The sequence below is a fragment of the Populus nigra genome, chromosome 1, assembly GCF_951802175.1.
Source record: "Populus nigra chromosome 1, ddPopNigr1.1, whole genome shotgun sequence".
Lineage (NCBI taxonomy): Eukaryota > Viridiplantae > Streptophyta > Magnoliopsida > Malpighiales > Salicaceae > Populus > Populus nigra.
The window spans coordinates 38,992,888-39,020,721 of record NC_084852.1 but is presented as its reverse complement, the minus strand read 5'-3'; the positions used below and the strand labels follow the sequence as shown (position 1 = coordinate 39,020,721).

The window sequence follows — 27,834 nt, the reverse complement described above, 5'->3', positions numbered from 1 at the left end:
AATAAAAATTAAAAATATGATAGAGTAAATATTTCATAACGAAAAAAAAAATTGTGTTGGTAATTAAAAACTTAGAGACTGAACAAAATAATTTGTAGCAATCTACAGTGTTTTGTGAGAAAAGATACAGTGCTTTCACCATATTATTTAGTTTTTCTGTTAAAAAAATGTTGAAAAAAAAATACAAAAATACATAAAAAAAAAAAAAAGCACTGTGAATTATTATAATAATCCACAGTGCATTTTGGTACGGGAAACAGTGACACCCCCCTAATTATATGGTTGGGAACAGAGGATTGGCCATCTACGTTCTAGAATTTCTTTATCTAATGTCATAATCCTTGAGCGTTCCAATTTTGTAGGATGTTAGAGGTGAAAATTTGATTGATAACTTGTTGAAATTTAAAAAGTTAGTATAAACCTTTCTCTCTCTCTCTCTTTTAATCCAAAACAATAGTAATGTTCTATTTAAAGCTTTATAGCAAAAACTTTCTTTCGATCTAATAGGAGGCGTGAGTTATATCAGATTAATTTTTTAATTTTTTTTAATTTATTAAAAATATTTTTAGCAATTTTAAAGTGTTTTTCTTATATTAAAATGAAATTTGATGGAATCCACGGTACAACGCATGGAGAGGATCGCCATCTACAAGTTTTACACATGGAAGAAAATCTGACCTCGAGAATACTTTTCATTTTCGAGAACTAGCTAGATCAAATACTTTTCAGAAATATTCAATGATTCTGCATGGAAAAAACAGGAGAGGATGACCTGCTTAACTTTCCTCGGTTTCACATGGCGAGGATCACCTAAACTTTGTCAACTAAACCTTATAAAATTCTGCATTGCTGCTTCTCCCGTCATGTGGGAACACAACATAATACATGTGAATCTGGTTGGAGACAGAGGATTGGCCATCTACGTTCTAGAATTTCTTTATCTAAGGTCATACTTCAATATGAGTGTTCCAATTTTGTAGGATGTTCGAGGTGAAAATTTGATTGATAACTTGTTGAAATTTAAAAAGTTAGTATAAACCTTTCTTCTTCTTTTTTAATCCAAAACAATAGTAATGTTTCTATTTAAAGCTTTATAGAAAAAACTTTCTTTTGATTCAATAGGACGCCTGAGTTATATATATAAGATCAAGTTTTTTATAATTTTTTATTTTATCAGAAAAAATATTAGCAATTTTAAAGTGGTTTTTTATATTAAAATGAAATTTGATCTAATCGGATCAATTATTATCTAGTTTTAAATCTAAATAGAGATTAGAATAAAAGAATTTGGTGTTTTACATATGCATTAATTAATGATGGTGGATAGCATATATACTTAAGGCCTTCCCACTAAAAGACATGTTCTTTCCGACCAAGTTAATAACGTTGTCTTAATTTGTTACACTGGCTATAAATGATAAGGATATTACATTACAATTACAATTATATTATAAACAAAACTAAAAGATTTGCAAGGAGTTATTGTTTCAACCGCCATATAGCTTTAGGCACTTTCAGCAGTGAATTGCACCGTGCGTGCTCCCTCTTCCTTTTATTTTTTATTTATTTATCTTTCAACGAGCATTTGATACGGTAATTGATTTTATATTTTTTTTAAATTTCATTCTCTCATATTATATTCATATAGTTGTAAATTTCATCACACGGTTTTAAACCACATAATTTGTTTTGGCTCTTGTTTTACATTATATTTAGGATATCAAAAAATCATGGTGTTAAATTAATGCTGGATTTTGAAAAATAGAATTTAATTTTATTGATTAAAAGTTTTCAAATAACGGGGACCAATTTATATACAGAAAACAAAGCAACAACCCTTTTCTTCTTCTTTTTTAATACTCATGGGAAACTCAAAACTACAGTTTGGTCCCTGTATTTTTTTACTTTTAAATTCTGATCTCTTTTGTTTGAGGGCTTGACATTTTATTTCTACACTTCATTTCCTTATATCTCAATTTCTAGAGTTCGACAACGGAAAGAAAGCTATAGAAAAATAAGAGAGAAAAAAGAGGGTGATTGGTTGATCACATTCGGCCACAAAAAAAAACTAAATTTAATATCAATAAATGTTATATTTTACTTTAAAAATGTCATAAAAAAATAGATTAGGACCGTAAATGTTTTTTTTTATTCCGTTGAATTTTGGTTTTTAGATTATTTTAGGCTTTTCGATTTTTTGAAATGGATTTAGTGAGGTTTCTAAAATGATTTTGAGATGGTTTAAGGTAAAACAAAAGGCGAAATATAAAAAAATTACATGATTATTCAATTTAAATAAATTTATGTTTTTAAAAGTTTATAATATATTCTTGATATAATTTTATCATATTTTATTTTGTCTTCAACTATATATAAAATACCAAGATTTTATTTTAATTTTTTTGTTTTTTTGCTTTTAAGATTATGATAGATTTTTATTTTGAAAACAATGATTGTAATCTTAAAATATGTTTCCGTTAAAATATTCGAGAGATGCATTGATAAAAAAAAATAAAGCTTAGATTAAAAATATATATTTATTGTAATTTCAAGTAGCTTAAATTTTGTTTTAGTAGAGTTTAAATTATTATTTCAGTTAAAAAAACTGACATCTAATTAAATGAGAAAAAATAAATATTTTCACATGACTCTAGATCAGATAGGTTAATATATATATATAATTATTAATTTATCTTCTTAAAGAAATATGTTGAATTTTCATTTCACACTTTAAATATTTCTTGATGTTGAAAAAAAGTAACATCACCTGCATTTTTATATTTTTTACGTTATGAAGTAACTTCTTACCTGTAACGAAGAGGGGATAAGGTGACTAGTTTGATCTAAGAGTATATTTGGAATTTCAAAACGTATACATGCAGATCATCATGTGCTAACTACTACACCGTTTTGCTGTTGCTGAAAGATCCCGGAGTTGGTTTAATTTGTTTGATACCAGTAACTTCCTCAGGTTGGTTCCGGTCGGTATCCACCGGTGGATACCGACCCGAACCAACCTGAATGAATAAAATTTTTGTTTGCTCGATCAGGTTTCCCTATCTAATCCAGCCACCACCACCCACCCATGCATGTTGCTCTCTTCCTCTCACTCTCTTCTCCAATCTCCATTTCCCCTGTTAGCAGCAGACGTTGACAATAACACTAGCATGCAGGCATTAGCCCCAGCTAACTCTGACTCTCAGCAAACATCAACATCAAATAAAATCACTGAAATATCATGCCGAGAGAAATTTAACAGGCATCCGATGAGTTTTTAAGACAGATGTTATTGAAGCTGGTGAGCGTTGCAAGCAAACAGCTGGTGAAACCTCCAGTATCATTGAAATATCATGTCGAGAGAAATTTAACAATACCAAATAAAATCACCAACAAAAGTTGAAGTGAAGCATACGTGTACTGCAAAGTTAATAGACAACTCACTTGTTGAGTGGCATGTGTGATCTACTTTGGCTACTGTTTTTTTTTTTCAATATTATTGAATTTATTTGGTCTAAATTTTTTTAATGATATAAATATATTGTTATCAAGTTTCATGTATATTGGGGTATTATTTTTCTTTCTTTTCTTTTATTTTCTTTTTCATCTTTTCTTTTTATTGAAATCAGTGTCAATCAATTCTAAATATTTATTTAAAATATTATATTTTTTTTAAGGTTTTGAGTCTGCTTCTCAATCATCACGAATTTAAATCATTTCAGTGTCACTGAAGATTTATATCATCGTTAATTTTAGAGCCTGTAAAATTAATCGAAATACATGCAAACTGATCCGAACACTTACCTTTTTTTTTTTATAATCATCGAGAGTATATTGAGAAGGCCATAAAGCGAATAGCCAAAGAGAAATACAAGCGATATAAAAAAGAAGAAAAAAAAAAGAAAAAGAAAAAAACTGATCTACTACAGCAAACAACAGGAAGACTACCTAAGATTTCTTATTACACCATATTTTGATGCCATCAGAAGATCTTAAGAGGTCATTTCCTGTATAATTAAAGTTTGAATCTTGAGTATGCAACCAAATAGCAACCCGATGAAGGATGGTGGAGAAACAATCAAACAAGTTTATAGTTCCCTCCTCAAAAACAATTTTGTTCCTCAGCAACCATATACCCCAAATAGTACTACTTGAAATTAATCTCCAAGCTGATCTTTGGAATTTGCCATGAACCATTTCGGGCCACTGCAGAAGAAGCAAGTCAATTGTTCTCGGTAAACAACATTGGATACCCCACCAATCCAAAACTTTCATCCAAACACTCCTAGAAAAGTTACAATGTATAAAAAGATGCTCTGAGGTTTCCAAATTTGAGCTGCAAAAGACACATGAAGCTTGTGTGGCAGACAAAACAGTCCGTTGATGGAGAAAAGCTCTTGTACTAACTTTGTCTTGTACTGCCAACCAGAGAAACACCTGAACTTTCAGAGGAGCCCCTTTAATCCAAACATTGGCTTCGAAGACTCTATCAGTCGCAGAGGAGGTATTGTCAATTAGGGTGCAACACGATTTAACTAAGAAGCTGCCATCAGAATTGCATGGCCATATAAGTTTGTCATCTTTTCCTTGACGAATTATCGTTGGCTCCAGCATTGAGAGCAAATGATGATATTGTTGCTCTTCATAAGATAAGAGCTTCCTACGCCAAACCAGATTCCATCGCCATTGATCATTCACCCATTGACCCATCTCATTAACCAAACCATTTCGAAAAGTAGAAATTTGGTAAAGCTTAGGGAAAATGCAACATAAAGCATTTGATCCTATCCACACGTCAGACCAGAAAAGGATGGAGGATCCATCTCCAATCTTGAATTTAATGTTTTCACGCAATAATAAGCCGATGACACTGTTTGGATCCAAGATTGACAAAACATCTTTCCAAAATGGGGAAATATGACCATGCAATTTTGGGATTCCATTCTCGAAAGTTGGGGAGTAAAGATGGGTTGTTACCTGTTTCCATAAGGCTTGTTCTGGTAAGCTTAGCCTCCATATCCATTTGAAAAGCATGGATATATTTTTTGACATTAAAGAACCCAACCCGAGGCCTCCTTCTTTTCTAGCTTTCACAACAATACGCCACTGCACCTTGCATATTTTCTTTTGCTTCGCCACTCCAGACCACAAGAATCTTCGTTGAATAGATGTTAGTGGATTACAGACACCTTTGGGCATAAGAAAAGAAGACATATAATATACTGGCAATGAACTCAAGACACTTTTGATTAAGCAGATACGTCCTGCCATACTAAGCATACGACCTCTCCACATGCTCAACTTTCGTCTGAAATTCTCAATAATAGGCTTCCATGTAGACAATCTTTTAGGATTGGATCCTAAAGGCATGCCTAGATAAGAGCAAGGCAAGAAATCAAATCTGCAGAAGACTGAATGTGCCATACTAGCACAAGTATCTTCCCCAACATTTATGCCAATTAAAGAGCTTTTATGGAAGTTAATGTGCAAACCTGAACAAATAGCGAACCACAACATGATCCTTTTAACTGTTTTAACCATATGAAGATTAGCATGCATGAAGATCAAAGTGTCGTCTGCATATTGTAGGTGACTGAGGCAAAAGCTGTCTCCAAAAGGGATACCTTTGAAAAGATCATTTGAAGCTGCTCTTTGAAACAAAACAGATAATCCCTCTGCTGCTATTAGAAAAAGAAATGGAGAAAGGGGGTCACCTTGGCGAATCCCACGGCCCATCAAGAATTCCTTAGAAGGAGATCAATTAATCAGCACTGATAATTTTGCAATGGAGATGCAAGTGTTGATCCAATTAATCCATTTTTCACCAAAACCCATATGCCTCATAACCTGCTCTAAATAATCCCACTGCACACTATCGAAAGCTTTGTGAAAATCCACCTTAAAGATAAGGCTCGGCACTCTGTGTCTTTTCAAAGAATGAACTGCTTCATTGGCAACCAAAAACCCATCAATTATTTGCCTCCCTGCCAAGAAAGCTGTTTGATTCTCACTAATAAGGTCATGCATAACTGCTTTCAGACGGCTAGAAAGAACCTTTGCCATTATCTTGTAAATGCCATGAATCAAACTAAGAGGCCTCAAATCTTTGAAGCCAACTGGGGAAGCTATCTTCGGAAAGAAAAAAGAAAAAAGATAGAAAAAATAAATCATGATTATCACCTGCAACTTTACCTGACTATGTTATTTTTAAATTAAAAAAAAATGATATGTGGTAGTTTGTCAAATTTTTTAAAATAAAAATAAACCGAGTTTTCCAAGCATGAGAATTGACAGGTCCCCAAATATTTGCATGAACATCCGCACTTCAATTCGGCCAAAAAACTCGGTAGCTTTTTAAAGAAAAAATGGTGAAAGGGGCAAGATGACATCGTGTACGACTCATTCTTGTCAAGCTTAGCCATCAATTGAGATTATGACTAGAAGGTTGAGATGAGATTTTTTTTTTCAACATACACCATAAACTAGATCCTTAAAATATACAATTAACTGAAAATTAATGAAGGTAAAAGAAAACTTATTTTCAGTGCATGATGTGGAACAAAGAAGATCAAAGTCAAATTCATGGACTTGAAATGTATCCCTTAATTAGCTTTGATCACCACTGCAAAAATGATCAATTCTGTAAGTGCAGAAAAACAGGATATAAGGTGCCAAAATTATTGGGTTTGTTGCTATTAATATACAGCAACCATTAATGAACGATACCGTCCATTAACAATTGCAGCAGCTTGAGTTGGAGTTGCACCAACCATGTGCAACCATCCCAAATATCAAAGGTTGGCAGCCACCATTGTTTAAGAAGAGTTAGAGTTGGTGGCACCATTCTTGTCTATAAATAGACAACGAGAGAGAGAGAGAGAGAGAAAGAGAGAGAGAGAGAGAGAGAGAGAGAGAGAGATTGTGAGTGCAGTAGAGAGACCAAGAGAGAAAGTGAAGGGCTATAATGGCAGCAGCATGCACTGCTACCATTACAGCAGTTGCAAGTGCAGCAAGAGAGCTGGGAGTTGAGTTTGAGTAAAGTGATCCTCCTCCTCCATGTATTTGTATTGTATCCTTTCTCTATCTCTAATAATATGAGCCTCTCCCGTGAATGTAGGTGATTTCCCGAAACATGTTAAATATTATGTTTCAGTGTGTTTAGTCTCCAATAAGCAATTATCAGAACATCACCGGTCTGCGCATAAAGAAACTGAAATCCCCAACAAAAATTATATATATAATGATCATTTATACTACATATGAGACTTGGTTTGTAATAATTCATAGAATACCAACCAAACTCTTCTTCCTCGACCTTAAAGCTGAACAGTTAGCTATTACTAAATTGGTGCCTACATTACATTATGACCAAATCAATGTTTTTTTTAACATAAAAAAGCATTTTTAGACAATACTAATATTTTTTAAAAAATAAGAAAGATCTAAAACATAAATCATTCACTTGATTGGTTTAGATAAGCTCAATTGATTTAATAATATAATTAAAAAAAGACATTGACAAAAAACAAAGTGGAAAAATGGCAATTATTAAATATAAAAATAAGTTGGCAATATCATACTCGTGAGGAAAAAAAAACCTCGTTAGAGACTCGTCATCGCTCTACTATAGACATCATTCCACCATAAAAAAAGCTTATAACTCTAACATTACTACAAAAGACTACGCGACGATACCAGAAAAGATCGCACGTGTCGTCAGAGTATTAACCCAAAAAACAAACCAAACAAAATACCATGAAGTGATCTCATGCTTATATTTAATTAATTAATTAATTAATTTAATTAAAAAACAAAAATTCTTTGATCTAAGCTAAATTTTACCAAAAAACAACAATTAAAAAAACTCAAGTTAACCCGGCTCATTTTTAAAATCAGTGAAAATCCTATAAAAAATAATAAAGCTTAATATCTAATTAAATAAATATTACATGATCAAACTAAAAATAAATATAAATTAAAAAAAATATCTAAAATAATCTTTTAAATCTGGATTAATTTTTTAAATAAACTCATAATCTATAAAATTCTAAACTCTAAGCGTAGTAAAAATAACTTAATTCCCGCTCAATTTAAGTTTTACTGCGTCCACTTAATAAACTTCAACAAAAACATAAAAAGTATGGCAAAAATACCTTGGAAGCACAGTGCAACCCACACACGGATTAATGTGATTCGTAAAGTGCTTCTTCTTCTTTTTTCTTCTGCTTTGAGAGTTTTTCCATTTCAGTCACCAAATTATTATTCTTTTTTAATTTAGTCCTTTAGCATTGTGTTAATGAGAAATTAGGCTCAATTTCCCCCCCCCCCCCTTCTCTGAGAATGGAACGATCTGACATTAATTTCAATTAGAAAGGGTCTCTAATTCCTCATCACTAATAAAAACACAATAAATTAGCATGGCCAGGGTTTTTTTCCAGTGAGATGGTTAGACACGCGAACATATGAACCTGGTCGTCGTCTAAATTAGATGGCAACAAATTAAAGAAATCATGGATATTCCCCCGCCCCTTTGTCTAATCAATTTCTAACCACAGGTCACTTTTCATAATTATAAAAACCATAGCTTACCATTTGCTAGCTTAGTGCTGATGCTTAATTAAATATTTCACGTTCTTGTCAGCTTTATCTCGTTTGACAAGGGATCAGACTATAGCCTTCGAAAGAAAAAAAATCAATCTAGAGGATTAATAATTAAGTTAATTAATTAGACATACCACAGATCACCTAAATGGCCTGGTTACTGTCTAATTCACGGCTTCCTTTCTCTTTTTTCTCGACCGAAACATGACAGCTTAGCTTCGTTAAGATTACATCACCGAGATTTGACAAATAAAGCGAATATTTTTATGTTTAATCTAGCCATAAATATCTTATTTTTATATATGTAATTTCTTTCTAAGAACTTTAACCGACGTCATCCAACGCGAATATTTTTGTCACCTAGTTAACCCGTCCGGCTCCTCTCTGAACCGCCGGTGAATGAATTTTCCTAAACTACTAAACCATTGACAATTTCAAGTCACCAATTCAATAGTATCTTGTGCTACAAAAGAATAAAATAAAATAAAACGACCGTCAAGATATAAATTAATTAACAAAATCACGACGAAGCCTTTTGCAGAATCTTTTATATAAGGCATGGTTCTATGACTCTCGAAACAATCAAAACAAGAGAGTCATGGCAAAGAGCAAGGTTCTTGTTGTTGGGGCTACTGGGTATATCGGTAAGAGAATTGTGAAGGCAAGCATAGACCAAGGCCATATAACCTACGTCCTTCAACGTCCTGAGACAGGCCTTGACATTGATAAGCTACAGCTGCTACTGTCATTTAAAAAGCAAGGAGCTCGCCTTGTTGAGGGTTCATTTTCCGATCAGCAAAGCCTTGTGGAGGCAGTGAAGAAGGTTGATGTTGTCATTTGCACCATGTCCGGGGTGCATTTTAAGAGCCACAACATTTTGATGCAGCTCAAGCTCGTGGATGCCATCAAAGAAGCAGGAAACGTGAAGGTACTTGAATATTTATGATAATTCAGTTTGTACTCTAAGCTCTTAATGGCTATCTCTGCATATTTTTTTCTCCTCCTTCGGGCTATCCTGCATGCAAGTGATGCCGTTCAAAGTTAGCTATTAGTTTTTAACATGGAGGTGTTTCGTTGTTGTTGTTAAAGCTGGTAGCAAGAAGCACTCTGGAATACTGAATAATGGCTCCACATAATTTAACCCTTTCCTGAGATAACATTAGAAACAATAGCATACGACCTAGTTAATTACCTTCTGGCGATGATCTAATCGCTTAAAATAAGATAGCGGTGGAACTCCACCATTTAAAGCGAAACAAAGCATGATATGCCTGATCACTTTAGTCGTTGTACTATAATCTATTTGCTTATGGCAAAGGCCCAAATTAAAGGCTTGTGCAATACACTTTCCACTTTAAAACAATATCCTAATTAAGTTCATATAAGTGACTACTTCTACCCATTGGCCACTTTAGGATATTAATTAATAATGAAGATCAAATTGTAGGTTTCTTAAGGATTTCTAACCAAAATAACAATAAGTTAATGTAAGATAACATAAAAAATAATTGTCACGCATGCTTAATTTTGTATTATCTTACTAGGGTACTAATTAAGAAGTCTAAACATACTTCTATTGAGTTGTGGCAGCGTTTCTTGCCTTCGGAATTTGGTATGGACCCAGCAAGAATGGAGCATGCACTAGCACCAGGAAGAGAAACATTTGATCAGAAAATGATTGTAAGAAGGGCAATTGAGGATGCTAAGATCCCCTTCACTTATGTATCCGCTAGCTGCTTTGCGGGTTACTTTGTTGGCAACCTCTCTCAGCTTGAGACCCTAACCCCTCCAAAAGATAAAGTTTGTCTCTATGGAGATGGAAATGTTAAGGGTAGGTGGTAGTGAGGAGAAAGAAAACCCTTAATCCTATTTGGTTGTAGTTTGTACTGAATAATGCTATATGTTGTTTTGTTGTTTAGCTGTTTATATGGATGAAGATGATATTGTTTTGTTGTTTAGCTGTTTATATGGATGAAGATGATATTGCAACATACACAGTCAAAGCAATAGATGATCCTCGAGCATTGAACAAAACGTTGTACCTAAGGCCACCAGAAAACATTCTCTCACAAAGACAGTTAGTTGAGATCTGGGAGAAACTCAGTGGAAAGAAACTAGAAAAGATCATCATTTCTGGAGAAGACTTCCTAGCCTCCATGAAAGGTACATATGAGGGCTAACCAAAAAAATGATCCAATATCATATATACATCACTCTTTTTCATCTTTTTTTTCATTGTTTGCCTTGGTTATATTGATTGATTAAATTTTATTTATGTATGTGGCAGACAAGGATTATGCAGCAAAGGCAGGAATGGGGCATTTCTATCATATTTGCTACGAAGGTAGTTTGACAAATTTTGAAATAGGAGAAGATGGAGAAGAAGCTTCGAGCCTTTATCCAGAAGTGAAATACACTCGCATGGATGAATATCTGAATATCTTTGTTTAAAATGTAACCCACATCCTACAACAGCAGTATAATGAATATCTGAAAATCTTCTTCTTGCTTGCTTGCTTGTTTTTGTCCTCCTGCTCTATTTACGTTTTGTATCATCAGAATGATATATATCAAGCACAAATTGTGTGGAATGTTTTAATGAAACGATTAGTGGGCTAATCAATTAATATTACTGCTCTTTTATTCCGTAGTGATTTATCTTGAATGCCCATATGCTTGCTAATTTGGGGCCTGGCCCTGAGTATTATTGACCTTAAAGCTTCTTTCGAAGATTAAGGCTTTTATCCTTAACGAAAAAGGAGGCCTAGCATCTGGTATAACAGGGCCTGGCTGCTTAGGCCATGATGACAAGTCTTAAGAAGACAGAGGGGCCTAGCTCCGACTCGAGTGTTCTGTACAAATGTAACCTGGTAATTTACGTGAATGCAGTTCTCGGAGCTTCAGAAAAATGAACCATACACAACAAATTGTAAATAGAGGATCTGTCAAGTTTATAACATAATTTATAAGCAGCTTTTTAGGGTCACACTATAAGGAGTTGCAAAATGTTTGTTATGGAAGTAATTACTAAATATTACCACTAATTTATCTCCTATATGAAAGCATTTTGAGTTCTAACTCAGATCCATTTGCAGCAACAAAATCATAGGTACCCATGGTGTTTAAGTCAAAATGTATGGAATCTCCTTGAAGGTGGTGCTTCACATCTTTAGTTTCCTGTGTCTGTCCCTCTCTATCGATATGGATAGCCGAACCATTTGTCCTGATATTGACGCCTTTCAAATCAGTGATGCATGGTTTCCTATCTTCTGCATTCAAATTCTCAATGAGACTAGATATAGCCAAATTGAAGCCTGTTAATTGAGCTCTTGTAGCTTCTAAATTCCCATTTCCGTCGTCATTCAAGTTCTGTGAGAGGCTCTTCTGGGCTTTCTCCAGTATGGACTGCAAGTACTTCCCTTGTGCCTCTATTCTCATCTGCAGCTTCTGCTGTACCTGTTGTAGAGAACATCATCAAACTAGAAATTTGAGAATGACCTGGCTAAGTTTAGTGATAGTCTTGGAGCAACTACCAAAATAAAGAAACAAAGACAGAGAGAGGGCAAACTCTTATGTGAAAGTTATACCTCAAGCTGTTCTTGTAATGTTTTCTGTACTTCAATCTGACTATCAAATGCCTCTGCAACTGGGATTTCTCTGTTTCGAGCATACATCAATTAGTACCAACATTGAAATTTGCGAACAAACACGTTTCGCCACCATACTCCTTTTTTTTTTAATGATTTTTGCCTCGATACAAAACTTTTTATGGATTTTGTTGTTTAACTCGTTATTGCTTTAAGGACTGTACCATCCATCCAACTCCGTTAGTTTGAGTGGTCATTACCTCTAGAAAATAACATGAGGAACTTTTAAAAAGTGACCAAAAAAAGAATAAAAAAAAAAGAAAAAAGAATCACATTTTCGTAAATTAAAAGAACCTAACTCATTAAAAAAACATTTCAGTTTCTTCCTTTTTTAAGATTTTCTTTTCAAGGACAATCCTTAATGGAATTACTAGTTAAGGGGCGTAATCCATAAAAATCTCTGTACAAGGGCAAAAACAAAAACACTTGTAGATAGAAATAAGCAATGTTCAAGGAAACAGTCAAGGGCTTGAGACATCCAGGAAAAATCATGTTTTTTTCTCTCACAGAAACTACATGTAAATACAGAAGAATGATGGCGGAGCATACCCTTGTTCTTTATCCATTCTTGGTGAACTGGTACTTGTCGCTGAGGAACCATGACTGAAGTTTACATATGAAGCCCCTAGAAGTCAATTGAAGGGGGTAAGTCGCGAGACTAATAATACACAGAACTAATTGACTATCCAAATTCTTGTAAGAACTTTATAAGCTACAATGGGATCAAGTGCCAATTTTTCAAGCTGAAACCAGTTTAATTGTGTTGAAAATGGAATAATAAGAAAAGCAATGATGAACCAACCTCTGCTCTCCCTGCTTTGTTCTGAAATGTTCTGTCTCCGAGCCTGGTGCCCTAGTCTGTATTTCTGCAGATAAATAAGCCAGCATATTTACACAGTCATAATTCAAAGGCAAAAGGAAAAGAAATAGAACAAGCATCAGTGATGTGAGCAACATTAGTTATGTTAAAACTGTACCTGTAAATGACTCTTTAAGTGGTACAATGTCAAACCCTTTAATCCCATTAACCTCAATACTGACTTTGGAGTTGCCTCTGAAAATAAATCCAGTCTATATAATTAGATTAACTACGAGATTAAAGAGAAAACATTCAAATGTAGACTCAAGTTGATGAAGTTCATACAAATATTAAGAAGAATTCGATAGTAAAAGACCAGATATATGAACTGTATTGTCATTATCGTGTTTCAAGTGCCAGCGGCATTGTTTTAGTCAAGACAGAGCCTGTGTCTTTGTATCACTGGGAGCAGTTATTTCTGATATAGTTTCTGTAAAACCGAGTCAAAACCAAGGAGAAAATTTGCACCAGCTCTAATCATATTTCCTGGAAGATTCCAAATGAGCTAAGCGTGCTAATATGGCTATTTCAATTAATATGGGCAACTGAATCAAGCAAATCATCAATCTTGCAAACCCCTCCTAGCTAGCTAGAAATTAAATAAAGTTTAAACAAGAAAAAAAAGAAAGAGAGAGCGATGAATTTAGAGTGAACTTACTGTCAGGGCCACCAAGCTTGGTGACAGCATCAACAAAACGATCATGAAGATCAGCAGTCCATCTAAGTCTTGGCTTAGGGTCTCTTGTCATCATCACCATCCCATTCTCGTATGGATAATTCCCTCCCCCACCAAATGTTGTTCTCTCCATGTATAACACCCAAAATCTCCCACAAAAAGTATCTTTTCTACTTCACTGGCTGGAGAATAGAAGTCTTCAAGCAGCTTTTTTGCTTCAGCTCTTTCTAAAACTCTTTCTTTCCCAGAACATAAGAAGACCCAAAAGTGAAAAAGGAAGAGAAGGCTCTCAAGAAAGTAAAAAAAGAGAGTCGAGAGGATTTGTTTATGTGGAGCAATTCTTTGCAAGAAGAAGGGACCAAAATTCAACAAGTGTGCGTAGTAATGGAGAAAAACCAAATACAAACAAGTGCACACAAGTGCTTATATAGATTTTTTTTTTTTTTACTAGTTATTTGAACAACAACATGGAGTTCTTGTTTGATTGAGGAAGGGACAAAATAACATTAAAACAAATACTTTATTAAAAAATTATAGATTGAAGTGATATTATTGATTGAATATTTATAAGCTAAGCCTATGTACGTAGCTTGCAATATTTGATGTTGAGGAGATATATTAGTAACATATTTTTAAATTTTTGGATGTGAGATTTCATGTTATTTGATTGCAAAATTCTTTTATTTACAAAAACAGAAGAGTAAAATAATATATGTGTGAATGGACATGCTGAGGAAAGCTCGGCGAGGAATCTGAAGCAACATGGCTGAAGAAATTTAGAATGGGAACACATGTTAACGTTGTCATATTCATGTGTACATCAACACACCATAATAACCGCCGGATGTAGCTTACGAAAACATCTAGATGATCCAACGGTGGAAGGGTCACTGAGACCGAGCGAAGGACAAGAGCAAGGTATAGATTTATGCCACGTAGGATCCAGCGTGGAATATTCGCCGGCGGAGAAGATGGAAGGAATATTCGTCGCGTCACGTGGAGGGGCCGCAGGAAGTGTAGGTGGGGACAAGATGGGGACCATATAATGCTGATTGAAACGACGGTGTTTGACATGTGGGCGGTGGTCCAGTTCATGAATCAGCCACGTTTCGAAGTCCCCGTGAGGGACGGTGAGGGCTGGAATGCTTGAAGCTTCAAGTTGAGAATTAGTGACTACCAGGTAATTAATTTTCCACGTATGTAAATAATTTATATCGTGTAATGATTGAGTTGACGTAACTTGGTTAATTTTGTAAGTTCAAAACTAATTTATGCAACTTCTAAAAATATAACTGGATTAGAATAATTTTAAGATAATATTTTTTTAATATTAAAATAATAATATATTAGATTAACTTAGGTTATTATGTAAAATTTATAATTTGTGTTATGAAATTATGATAATCTCATAAGAAACAAATCAAAATAAGTTATGAAATGTAATTCTTAACCACCTCAATAAAAGATAAAATTAAAAAAAAATTGCAATCGAGGTTATAAAACAACCTAAAAAATTAAAAAAAATTAAAAACAACCTAAAAAATAACATGAGTTAACCTATCAAACTTGCAATCGAGGTTATAAAACTAAGATAATCTTATGGAAAGCAAATCAAAACAAATTATGAATTTTAATTCTCAATATTGAACGATATAATTAAAAAAAGAGCATAAAAACAACCTAAGTTAATATTTCAAATTCATGAACCGGGTCATCAGACTGAGATAACCTAATAGAAAAAAAATGACTTAATTTAACATGGATAAACTTGTCAAATTCACGAATTTAATAATGAAACTGAGATAACATCATACAATAAAATTCCCCACCCTTTTAGTTTATAGTTGATTAATTAATCAATGTCACTCATAAAGATCAAACTAGTGATATTATTGAACCCATCACAAATTTGCAGCCGTTGGTACATTGGGGTAATGAGTAAGATTTCACTTCTTCTTCTGAATTAGACATAATATGATCTGTCACGTATAAATTATTAATAAAGTTTTTTATAAAAAAAAAGTCAACGTTAATTTTTTTAAAAAAATTAACCATCAACTTGTTTAATAGAATAAAATCTAAACCATTGAAATCAAATGCAAATCTACAACAAGATATGAGGAGGCTGCGACTCCGGAGTTTATATATATATATATATATAAAAATTAAGTGGCATGTACTGAATTGAAATTATTTACGTGTTTTTATAATCCAAATATATAAGAATCTTATTAGTGACTAAAAATCTATAATCTAAGATAATAATTAATATGATTTGAAGTTTATTTAATACTTTCTTAAGATACTATATACGCATGCACACACATGTATACTATTAATATATAAATCAATTTAATTTGAATTGTCAAACTTTTATTTTAACAATTTTAAACATTACACTTCATTTAATAAAATAATTATATAGACATGATGTTTTATGTAACCTTTTTCATTCATAAATATATCTCAACTTAATTCTTCTCAATATAAGAAATTATTCGTTAATCAATTAATCATGCGCTTTAATTATAATCTATCGCCCGACGGACATGGATTTAAATTAATAGTTTGGGTTTTACTAGTATATATAATCTATTGTGTTGTTATATTCCTAACAACTTGAAAAGAGTCTGATCCTTTTACAATGATCAAATTAATCTTATTAAATATTTTTTAAAACATGGTTATGATAGAATCATAAAATGTGAGTGACTTGATGATGTATAAAGATCACTTCTTCTTCTTCTTAATCACGAGTATACACACCGCATTAATTTCTCCTAATAAGCATATATGAGTTAATTAACTAGTTTTCAGCACGTTGAATAATTATTTAATTTGATAGATTAAATTGTTAGGTAAATTATTAATATATGATTAATATAATTATTTTCTTTTTTCTTTTTTTTTAAGTAAAATTTTTTCAACTTAAAATTTATAAATACTCATATTAATTTATATTTAATTTTTATCAAATAAAATGACGGTTAGAAGATTCGAACTTATAATTATTTAGCTAAACAAAACTCTAATATTATGTTAAAAATTAATTTTAATCAATAACTTAAACTATTAATTAAAATACTAATATATAAATTATAAATTATATTACTTAATAACTTCATCTATTAATTAAAATATTAACATATAATTTATATATTTCTCTCAATCACTGCATTCGTACGAAACAGTTTTGCTCTCACCCATGTTTTCGGGTTAAAATATGATTATAAAAAGTGTCCGACTCCGACAGTGAAGGTGAATGGTCGTGGATTAGGTTAGGTACTTTGTTTCGTGGAAAGAGAAGCTACCGCCCTCAACGTAAAATATTCCTTTCGTGTGCATGTCTAGTGATGAATCTATCTCCGGCTCCGCCCTTCCTTTCTTCATATTCTCCTTTTCACACTTGTTTTTTTTTCCTGTTTGAAAATTGTAACTTCTTCATTTTGTTTTGTTTTTTTAAAATAAAATAAAAGTAATTAAGATGTTGGCTTGTTCGAAGGTAAGAACACCCCAAATATTATATTGTTTCAATTTAGCCCCCAAACAGATTTTTTTTTAATTAATTCTTGATATCATACTATAGCAAGCCTTCTCTAATCAACTTAATTGCTTTCAAATAAAAGGCCTTTATAATCACTCCTCAGAATGATTCGTCCTTTATAATTCGGTGCCTTGTAAGTCTACCAATACCTTGTCGAAACACCCTTGACATTTCAGCCTTTCTGCCTTAGCCACCCATAGAATAAATCTTTCTATAGGTACCACTGTCAATTAACATTGCTGCTTCATGATGTCCCGTTTTTTATGGCATCGCATAGTTCTTGGGGCAGACCATCCTGTGAATGCGTGCAATGTGATTTCAGGTTCAATCCTAGGTTCTTGTGCCACCACTACATCTCCATCTTGGTTATCCTCTGATACTAGTTGATCCTGGTATCCATCACATCTCCAACTGAGGTTTTCTGCTTCTATGCCTAACTGTGAAACGTTAATTGCAATGGAAACATAGGCCTTGTGCTCTCCTCCTTTTCATTTCCTCCCATGATAATCGCCTGATTGGAGTAGCAGGCGTTATGGTGCCTTCACGAGTTGTTGGAGGAAAAGCTATAGGAACTTGTGCAGGCAGTGATGGTCTTGAGAACTTCCGTTGTCGTGAGAGCTGATAGTCTCTCATCCTCGCGAAACTAATAGCATCCTTCAGTGTTTTTGGTTTGAACATCTGAATCCCATCAGAAATCTCAGCCTTCAAGCCTCCCATAAATGTTCCTTATCAAAGCTTTTTGAGTTCACCCTCGGAATCTGTTGCCAAGCTTCTCAATTTCTTTCTGGTAGTCTCTTAAAGTCCCTACCCGTTTGACCCGTGCAAGAGCTTCATCAAAGTCTTCACAAAGATATCATGCTGCAAGCCTTTTTTTCAAACTTCTCCCAAGAAATCATTTGCCCTTCTTCCTGGAATGTCTTGCGGATCCACTGCCACCAGTGGTTTACCTCCCCTTCTAGATGATAGGGCCGGATAGGCCACTACGGAAACCCTTTGAAAATCTACAGTGTCTTGATACTCGAAATACTAATTCACGCAGTTAAACCATGACGTCGGATCATCTCCTGAGAACCGTGGGAACTTTAACTTTGTTGTTTTAGATGATAAAACATGCCTACAATTCCCTCATTAATATCAAGGTTGCAGTTGTCATGGTTTGAAGATTCCTGGTCTAAAAGCAAGACATTAGAGATGCGATTGAGGGTCTCCTCTAAAAGGCAAAGCTTGCCAGTCATGCCATTCTCCATTTTTTGCATCTCATCCTGCACTAAACCAAGCACTGTTTCCAGATGCTCAATGCGTTCTTTATTGGTTCCCAACTCATCCTGCACTAAACCAAGCCCTGTTTGCAGATGCTCGATGCGTTCTTTACTGGGTTCGATGAACCAATTCACTGGTGATCTAAAATTCCAAGGGATAATATTCTCCTAGGGTGAGAATGAACAATTTGGACGAACTATTTCTTGTATTCATAATGATCTCCTAAACAACTTTCTATAGCCAATAATCACTGCCCGCAACTATCACTCACGTTCACCTCATCCATGAGACTTAGAATTTGGTTTAAGGCTTCTTTCTGAACGTCGTGGCTTAACATAGAGGCTTTGGAATATCATAATCATTGTATTCATCCCTAATTTTAGAGTAGATCGTTACTTTTGACTTTTTACAATAATCCTAACAAGGAATCTTCCCCAGAAATACCACAGTATTTCTAACGTCTTCATGCTAGACAACCTTTAAAACCTTTTCTGAGTGCAGTTTCATCTAAATTTCTTCCTATGAACACAAGTTTGTTTATTCTCTTCTCATCAGGTCCCCATGTTTTGCCCGGGCAACCATCCAATAAAGAATGCACCCCCTGAAAGAAAAGCACCATGGAAGGAGGTGAGGATTTGAAGGAAAAAAACATGAAGAAAATAACCAGTTTGGATCTGCAAAAAACCTAGACGTATAATTGGTTAATAAATAAAGCATAAAAAGTTGTGGGAAAACCTGGAAGATGTATCGTTGATCAGAGCCGGTGACGGACAAGACACCTTTCATCCGGTACAAGTCATCACCTTTTTCTTCAATTAGCCTTTCTAACCAATCATCGACCTGTTCCATTTACAACCAAAAAAGAATTTTTTATACATCAAAATGTTTGTAATATATGGTTCTCTGTGTCTCTCAAAATTGAAGACAAGAAACCTTATAGATGAAGGTAAATAAGTCAATCCATTAACATATAAATCTTGTATTTTACTATATAATAAAAGTCAGGGTAAACTTTTAAAGAGGCCATAATGCCTTCATTTTATTTTTTATTATCAATTTGTGATTTTTTTTTATTATTATTGTCAAGTTGAGAATCGTTTTTTTTCTATTATAATAATTTGTTTTCACTTTTAAGAAATATAGAATGTTAAAATAACTAAACCTGAAAAAGGGAAGAAGAATAGAATCCCAGACTCACTAGCTAAATCACAATTCTTTTGTAATAATGGGGTTAAATCAATTACATATATAGCATCTAGGAGATTCCTTCTTTTTCATTTTTTTCTCTTTTCAGCTTATCTTAGCTGTCAAATTTCTTTATCTTCTTTTGTTGTGCCAAACAAAAACAATCCTTGCCTTGACAATTGATTAGTCATCTATATTATTCAGTAGATTAATTATGATTAATTAACATGCAAGAAAGTTAATAGTAGTTCTACAATTACTAGTTATGTTATTCATGAATTTAATGATATTTTTAATTACAAAAAGTGTTTTAATGTTCGATGAATAATGATACGAAAGATGGAAAGTTCACAGAATGATGGTGATAACACTGTTATGGTGGTTGAGATGATGGATAATGATAAAGGCAATGGCGGAAAGGTGGTGTGGAATGATGATCATGGTGAAGTGATTCAATGATGAAAGAGGTTACAACCACAGTGAAATAGTGGCAGTGATGGTGGCCGATGAAAATTTATAAGTATATTGTTTTTCATGATATATTTTATAAAATTTTATGAACTTTAAATATTTTCATGAAAATAAAGCAATCAAAATATCAAAGCTATTTGAAGAATACTGAATCCAACATATGAGCCTCCAGAGTAGGGATGACAATTGTAATTGTCCCCAGGCAAGTATGTCTCCAATTACCCAAATGAATATGGGTATAGAGGGACTTTTCATTCCATCTAGGATGGGGCAAAGACAAATATAGAGGATTAAAAATTACTTCTGACGATGTTAAGAGAAGTTTGTGGAGGTAGACGTGAATAACTGAGTGAGACATCATGTTAAGAAATTATTACAATTTTATTTTTTATTATTATATTCATCATATATGATGAAAATAATTATCTATATATTTATATTTCATAGGATTGATTTTGAGTTTGACAATTTCACAATATAAATTTTCAAATAATATTGACATCTAATAAACTCATAATTCGGGAGTACACAGAGAGAGAGAGAGAAACAAGTTCTACAAAAAGCTAGAAATAGACTTTGAATATTTGATATCAATGGCAGGTTAAGAAACTAGAATATTTTAGTATTCTTTGTTTATCATGTTATATTTTTAACAATAATATTTTAGTATTCTTTGTTTATCTATATATTTTTTTCAAGTTATTTATAATTAAATACACTAGGTTGAGATGGATTATTTTGATTTGTGCTCTTTGTTTATCATGTTATATTTTAGAATAAACTAGATTGGTGGCCCATGTGTGAACCACACTTTTTTTCAACCTCAAAAAAAAGAAACTAGAATAACTAATATACTAGTTTGGCCGCGAGATGGCGTCATACACACCATCCGAATAACACGAAAGAACCCATGCGCGTCCGCGTCAGCCCCAAGCGCAACCGCCTTTTTTAGATTAAATAATATTTTATTTATGAAAAAAATACTAAACTACCCCCACCAAACTTGATAGCTACGAAAGAAAAAAAACAAAACAAAATGAAAAGACAAAACACCCCTTGACCCAGGACAAAAACAATTATGATTCAAGGGCAGTGTGGAAATTTTGTTGTGCAACTAAAATGAAAGGGTCAAAAGTGCCCTTGACTATCAGTGTTTTATTTTTTGCCTCCAAGGGCACATTAGTAATTTAAATGTGCAGAGAACAAAAAGACCATTATACCCCTGCTCCCAGAGCCGATTGTGTTAAGTTTGCAGGGGCAAAACAATAATTTCACTGATCTAAACCGTAATGTCAATGAGTCTATAGCTACAGTAAAAATACTACCTCTTGTAGTTTCTTTTAATATTCCATAACAAGATCATGTCTCGTGGATGTAGGGACATGCTATGTATCAAATTCAAAATAACTTTTTGTATTAACTATAATTTTTTATTTCCTTATCTAACATTTATATAAATAAAAGACTACAACTTTAAGATACATAAAAGTCATCTCTCTCTTGTTTTCTTGAGAAGAAAATTTAGTGATTAGTTATTAACTAATTCAACTTATCATTAAAATGGAAAATTTTAAAAATGTAAACATTATTTTAAAAACTAAAAAATACAATTTAAAATATACAACTTTGATAATTATTTGTTGTCAATATATTAATTTTAGAATTACATATGCAAGCTTATTTTATTATAACAAATCAATTAAAGTAATTGATTAAACATATATATGTCTTATTTGATTTGATTTGTTGGAAATTACCTAGCACTTCTATTTTTGTATTTTTATGTTGATTTGTTGATCAAATTGCAAAAGAGGACAGTTGGAAGGGGTTAGATGCTTTTTACTAAATGAGGCAAAAAAAATATTTCTTTATGGATCTTTTGTGTTAATTAAAAAAATTAAGGGGGGCAAATGCTTCCCTTAATTGCTTCCTTGTGAACCTAGATAAAATTATTTAAATGAACAACATTGACTTTGAATATTTGATATCAAGGGCAGGTTAAGAAATAGAGTACGAATATCATAAATCCACACATTAAGAGAGTAGGAATATCCATCTCACCAAAGTGTTTAGTATGTAGATGCTAGATGTTCATGATTGAAAATATGTTGAGATTTAATCCATAACAGAAAGGAACAAACTGCAATACCTCATCAAGGTCAAGCATTCCCTCGAAAACTATACTGACACTAGAGACAGCAGAATCATGCACATGGTTGTGGTGATGCCTTTGATGGTGTTCTGCAATCAACCATAACAATTATGTAAGAAAAACCTGGATATCAAAAGAAGCTAAAGTAGATATTGTATTCTGATGGAGAAACAGATAACAGAAATGACGAGAGCAGGAAGGGAGTGCTTCTTTCAATGGGTTTGGTTTTCTTTTATTTTATTTTTTATTTTTTTGCTTTTGGAGTGGTGGAAAGGGAAAGTTTGGCATCATAAATTTTAGAAATTTTTGGCCCCCGAGGGTACATGAGGCATCATATTCACGCCTGCCAGGCCTAGAATTGCTTCAAAAGGTTTCACCACTGGATACCTGATGAGTGGCCAGAACTGCCTATGAAGCATAGACCATGCATGTTCCTTTTTGTACTACTTTTGGTCATCAGTCATCATAGTATTACATGAAATTGATTGACTGTGAGACCTATCATTTAAGAATCACAATAATCTCAAATCCTCCAAAATTCTGATTACAAAAACACCTCATCAGCACTGGATATTCATTTCTGTCCATGAGATATGCAGAATATTAAAAGCAACTATAAGTTGGTCAAAAATGCCAATTTACCAAAATTTTCATAAGTGCACATCCCCGGTAAATGATTGCTCAAAATCACAACATTCAATTCACAATCTCTCATCAAATAATCATCACACAATTTCTGCTTCCTAATAAATTAACAAATAGAGGGTCACAGAAAAGATGATAATAAAGAACAAAAGACAACCTTGTGTGGTCCCATGTTGATGCATCGAACTGCAGGAATTGTCTAAGTGAACTTCTGAATCAATTCTGCAGAAATCAACATATCCAAGAACAAGAGCTCAAACTACACTATAAGTAACAGATATGTTTTCTACAATTGTAACATCCAGAAAATAAAAATATTTTGCAGTGTGCTTATTTATTTGTGTGTCAAGGAAAAATATATTTAGTAGAACAATTATAGTTAAAAGAAATAAAGTAAAAGAAAACAATTTGATGGGATTCCTCACTCAAAGATAGGAGCATTAACCTTTCGAGATCATATCCTCCCACTCCCAAGACAAAGTCCATGTCAACAGAGCCATATTTGGCTAGCTTAATTGGAGCCATCCCATTGATATGCTGGGAAAGGAATCAATCATATACAGATTAGGATTCAACTTAGAAGATCCTACAATATGTGATTGTACAAGTGAAAATCTTACCTTGATTCTCATAGTCAATCCCTTCAGTTCTTCCTCAGACACCAAATCTATCTGCCAAAAGGTTAGAATAAATAAATGGTAAGATTGTATAAATGGTTAGAATAAATATGTGATTGTATAAGAAACATCAATTCCTCTAGGGCTTCAAAAGGATGCAAATAGAGGTATCTGTAAATAAATGGTATGATGAAGAAATTAACCGACAAGCATTGGCCAATGCATTCAAAGACGGCATCAAAATTAACCTTGTTCAATATAATACGGTCAGCATAAGCAACTTGTTCTACTGCCTCATTTACAACAAATCTAGGTTTTACTTCATTCAAATGTTGCAAGACATGCTTGGAGTCCACCATAGTAACAACTCCATCCAGTTTCACATAACGAGAAACCAGCTCATCAGAGCAGAATGTTTCTATAACTGGGCCTGGCTTTGCAAGTCCTGCAAAAAGGTTTCATATATGATAGAGCAGTTAAGCTTTCAGGATCTATACCAATGCAGTCAACTCGTGAAAAGGTAAATTTTACCTCACGCAGTCGACGTGTTTAGTAGAAAGAATAAGAAGGCTATCATGAAACTGTTACAGGACAAAGAATGAGAAATCCATGACAATATAAGGTTTTAATGGGGCGAATTTATTTTCTTCCCCATCTTTCCCTTTTTCTGAGAGTGGATGTTATCATAAGACTTTATATTTTCATTAGAAGTCAAATAGAAAGGCAACCCAATATCCAAATCTGCATTTTGGCACCAAACCATTTTTTACCAACTCTTGACCAATCCCAAATGCCCCCAAGCTTTTTAACCTTATAACTAGCCCTTGATTCACATTGCACAATTAAAATCTTAAAAGTCCTAGGAACATATAATACCTGTAGTTTCTATAACAATATGATCAAATTTGTCTCTATTTTTCTTCACCAGCTCCAGGAGCATTTTAACTAGATCTCCTCTTACTGTACAGCACAAGCAACCATTATTAACCATAATAATGTCGTCACTTGCAGTGGAATGACTGGCAACCAGCGATCCATCAATATCCACCTCACCAAACTGCATGGACAGTAACCAAAATAACCATTAAACTTTTTATAAATATAAAGCAGAAACCCATGGACAGGTATTTTTTGGCTAATGAATTCAATATTTACAACACTATTAATTATTGCCCTTCATGCCAATTTTTTGGACAAAGAAATACCATAATAAATCCGAACAGCACTATTTTTCCTTTAAAGCGAGAGCCAAGGTTATCAGTAATTTTTCATAAGAAAACAAATAATTAAAAAAATAACCAAAAGCATGTAAATTTGTGAGTAATGTCCATACCTCATTTTCTATGACAGCAATCCGCTTGCCATGCTGAGATGTCAGAATATGATTCAGTAAAGTTGTCTGCATTGTCGACAATTCAGTTCAAATTAAGAGAAATTAAATACAGTATAAAGAATCATACAGGTGAAAAAAAAAGGGATGCTATATCTTGAAAACCCGAAGCATTTAAATGGTATCGGTGCTTTCATTGAGGAAAAAGGAAAAGATCAGAGACTGCCCAGAAAGCAGTTCAAGAAGCAGAAACCAAATAAGTGTGTGTGAGTAAGAAAAAACCTTTCCAGAGCCAAGAAAGCCAGTGATGACAGTAGCAGGGACACGAGTATTGGGGCTTGGAGCAGAGGCGCTAGTTTGTTGTGGTTCAAGAGCAGAAGATGAGAAGGTGGCAGTTTGGGAGGAGTGGAATTGTCTGGAAAAGAGGGAGTGAATGTTTCTAGGGAAATATGAAGGATTTAGGGAAGTGTTTTGGAGAAGTTGGTAGAGATTTTTGCGTGAGGTTCTTGAGACAAGGAATTTGATGGAGCCCATCAAGTTTTCTTTTTTTCTTGGTTTGATGGTTAGAGAGATTTTGAGTGAGCGTTCGAATGGAGAAATCTAAGAAACTAGAACCCTGCTGGCTGACTCAGTTCTGTCCAGTTAGGGACTTAGGGTTTTAAAACCAACTGCCCTTCTTGTTGTCCATATTTAACTAAAGAGCCGCTCCTGCCATTTTTGTAAAAAAAAAAAAGCTTCGTGGGCTTGGAAAAGGCATGTAAGGCAATGAAAATTTGTTAGTAAGAGTATCTACATCCATGTTTCTTAATTTTAGCTAAATTATAGCTAAACTAACTAAAAAGTCAATTTAGCTAGTTTTCTAATTACTATGCTTCTTATTTTATAATTTAGTGTTTGGTACTACATTTTAAAAATATTTTTAAAAAGGTTTTAAAATTTTTTATTTTTTATTTTGCTTTAAATTAATATGTTTTTGATGTTTTCAAATCATTTTGATGTGCTGATATTAAAAATAATTTTTAAAAAATAAAAAAATATTATTTTTAATTTGTTTTGAAATGAAAAGTATTTTAAAAAATAATTATTAGCTAGTTCTTTAAAATATACAATCACATGCTTTCTAAAATACAGAATTATAGATATTTTTTATTTTTTTATTATTCAGACTATATATGAGATGGATATTCAAGTGTATGTTATTTTATGTTGTTTATTGCTTTCAAATTATTGTAATGAATTATTTAATAACATGTTTAAAAATTCATTATTTTACTATTGTAGAAATTAAAAATAATAAAAAGAAAATGTATACAATTAAAGAAATAATGAAAAATTAAACAATGCATATTAATTAAAACCACTATTATGCCCTTTAGATAATACTTTAATTTGATATATCTCATAATGTTCAACTAAATATCAAAGCATGCTTGTTGTATATATCAATATTATTCTCTCATTTTCCTGTTGTTGTTTCAATAATCTCATTTTAGGATGATTGAACTTTGAGTAAAAGAAAAAGAAATTACGGGAGGTGTATTTTTAATATTTTTTTGATTTCTTTTCTTACTTTTCAATCATCTAATGTTGAAATAATAATGATTGATTTTGAATTTTTTAATATGCAATCTTTACTTCATTCCATTGATATAAAACATCATTACTTTAAAATATTATAATAAATTAAATCAATTTAAGTGTTTGAGTTTTATATAAACAATACTTGGATCCACAAGTGAAAAAAAAAATTTACATGCACACCTCATCATTCAAGAATGCAATATGCATGTTTCTATCCCCCGATTCAATTGAGAGCAGATGCCTATGAAGCCCCGATTCAATTGAGAGCAGACGCCTATGAAGAGATCGCTTTGGCTTAAAAAAAGGTTGTCTGGATTTATCCATGGCCTGTTTATTTTATTTCTTTTTTTGAGAATTCTATTTTCTTTGATCGGATCAAAAATGCTATTGATAATTTTGCTTAATTCTATTTAAATATATATATTAACATGTGATATGCTAATATATGATATGTAAAGTCACACACGAACGGATCGATTCCATCTATTTTTTATCTCCCCGTGAATTGTATGTTTGTAACAATAGCATAGGCAAAAACAAATTGATTTCTTGTTCTTTGAGCTCCTTTTTATGTTTTTTGACACATTAGACTCCCAATTTTTTAACAACTGTTGTTTGTTACAAATAAATAATTAGGTGTTTTTAACAACTGTTGTTTGTTACATTAGACTCCCAATTTTTTAACAACTTTTGGAATCGAATGACTTTACTTGTGCATGTCCGTGTTTTAATGGTTTTTGGTTTGTGATCTTCTGTTCATCATTAGGTGTTTCAGCTGTTCTTTCTTGAGCTTTCTACTTGAGGCTTCGATTCCAATTTTCAGTGTTGGTTGTCAGTGACTATATTGCTTACTAGCTATATTTTTAATATAATAATAGATGTATTTATTTAAATATATATTAAAATAATATTTTTTATTTTTTAAAAAATATTTCACATCAACATTTTAAAATTATTTGAAAATATCTAAAATAAAATAATAATTTAAAATAAAAAATGTTCGGCTCAGGAGTCTCAATGCCTCGGTGCTAGTCAATATCGGTGAAATTGGATTTGTTGAACGCCCGAGAGCAGGGCTAGAATCGAGTCATGAAGACGCAATTCAGACCAAGTTGGGATGGAACTGGAATCGGGTTCAAGGCACCTAAGATCCGAGTTAATTCATGGTATTCGAATAATAAAAACAAAAGTTAATTCGGATACTTTTAATATAAAACAGAAATCAAACAGAGCAGTTTTTTATTTTAAAGAAAGGTTATAAATATAATT

The 27,834-nt window shown here is 32.8% G+C and overlaps 3 protein-coding genes across 3 annotated transcripts; 1 reads left to right on the top strand and 2 right to left on the bottom strand.

The window, feature by feature from the left end:
• Positions 1–9,089: 9,089 nt before the first annotated feature.
• On the top strand, positions 9,090–11,202 carry LOC133692775 (isoflavone reductase homolog). The gene is made up of 4 exons (XM_062113920.1): positions 9,090–9,526; positions 10,189–10,429; positions 10,558–10,761; positions 10,886–11,202. Exons 1-4 carry the CDS (start codon positions 9,197–9,199, stop codon positions 11,047–11,049), a joined length of 939 nt encoding a protein of 312 aa, XP_061969904.1. The 5' UTR covers positions 9,090–9,196; the 3' UTR covers positions 11,050–11,202.
• Positions 11,203–11,525: 323 nt separating this feature from the next.
• On the bottom strand, positions 11,526–14,338 carry LOC133692782 (myb family transcription factor PHL11-like). The gene is made up of 6 exons (XM_062113933.1): positions 13,763–14,338; positions 13,223–13,299; positions 13,048–13,111; positions 12,795–12,870; positions 12,186–12,255; positions 11,526–12,054 (listed from the first exon to the last, which is right to left on the bottom strand). Exons 1-6 carry the CDS (start codon positions 13,911–13,913, stop codon positions 11,644–11,646), a joined length of 849 nt encoding a protein of 282 aa, XP_061969917.1. The 5' UTR covers positions 13,914–14,338; the 3' UTR covers positions 11,526–11,643.
• A 4,589-nt stretch (positions 14,339–18,927) lies between these two features.
• LOC133694103 (uncharacterized) lies at positions 18,928–25,749 on the bottom strand. The gene is made up of 10 exons (XM_062115545.1): positions 25,267–25,749; positions 24,988–25,053; positions 24,531–24,711; positions 23,903–24,099; positions 23,658–23,708; positions 23,483–23,574; positions 23,195–23,259; positions 22,390–22,481; positions 19,320–19,424; positions 18,928–19,185 (listed from the first exon to the last, which is right to left on the bottom strand). The coding sequence occupies exons 1-10, from the start codon at positions 25,516–25,518 to the stop codon at positions 19,048–19,050; spliced, it is 1,239 nt and encodes a 412-aa protein (XP_061971529.1). The 5' UTR covers positions 25,519–25,749; the 3' UTR covers positions 18,928–19,047.
• Between the last annotated feature and the right edge of the window lie 2,085 nt (positions 25,750–27,834).

Bases quoted from the DNA above. Each gene is read 5' to 3' on its own strand.
- LOC133692775 (XM_062113920.1), top strand. From the start codon at position 9,197: ATGGCAAAGAGCAAGGTTCTTGTTGTTGGGGCTACTGGGTATATCGGT. The intron at 9,527-10,188 runs GTACTTGAATAT...GAGTTGTGGCAG, and splicing joins AAGAAGCAGGAAACGTGAAG to CGTTTCTTGCCTTCGGAATT. The intron at 10,430-10,557 runs GTAGGTGGTAGT...TTTGTTGTTTAG, and splicing joins TGGAGATGGAAATGTTAAGG to CTGTTTATATGGATGAAGAT.
- LOC133692782 (XM_062113933.1), bottom strand. From the start codon at position 13,913: ATGGAGAGAACAACATTTGGTGGGGGAGGGAATTATCCATACGAGAAT. The intron at 13,300-13,762 runs GTAAGTTCACTC...ATTTATTTTCAG, and splicing joins CAAGCTTGGTGGCCCTGACA to AGGCAACTCCAAAGTCAGTA. The intron at 12,256-12,794 runs GTATGCTCCGCC...TGCTCGAAACAG, and splicing joins AGAATGGATAAAGAACAAGG to AGAAATCCCAGTTGCAGAGG.
- LOC133694103 (XM_062115545.1), bottom strand. From the start codon at position 25,518: ATGGGCTCCATCAAATTCCTTGTCTCAAGAACCTCACGCAAAAATCTC. The intron at 23,260-23,482 runs GTTAATGCTCCT...TGATTTCTGCAG, and splicing joins GGAGGATATGATCTCGAAAG to AATTGATTCAGAAGTTCACT. The intron at 19,425-22,389 runs GTATTGCAGTTT...TAAATGGAACAG, and splicing joins GAATGCTTGACCTTGATGAG to GTCGATGATTGGTTAGAAAG.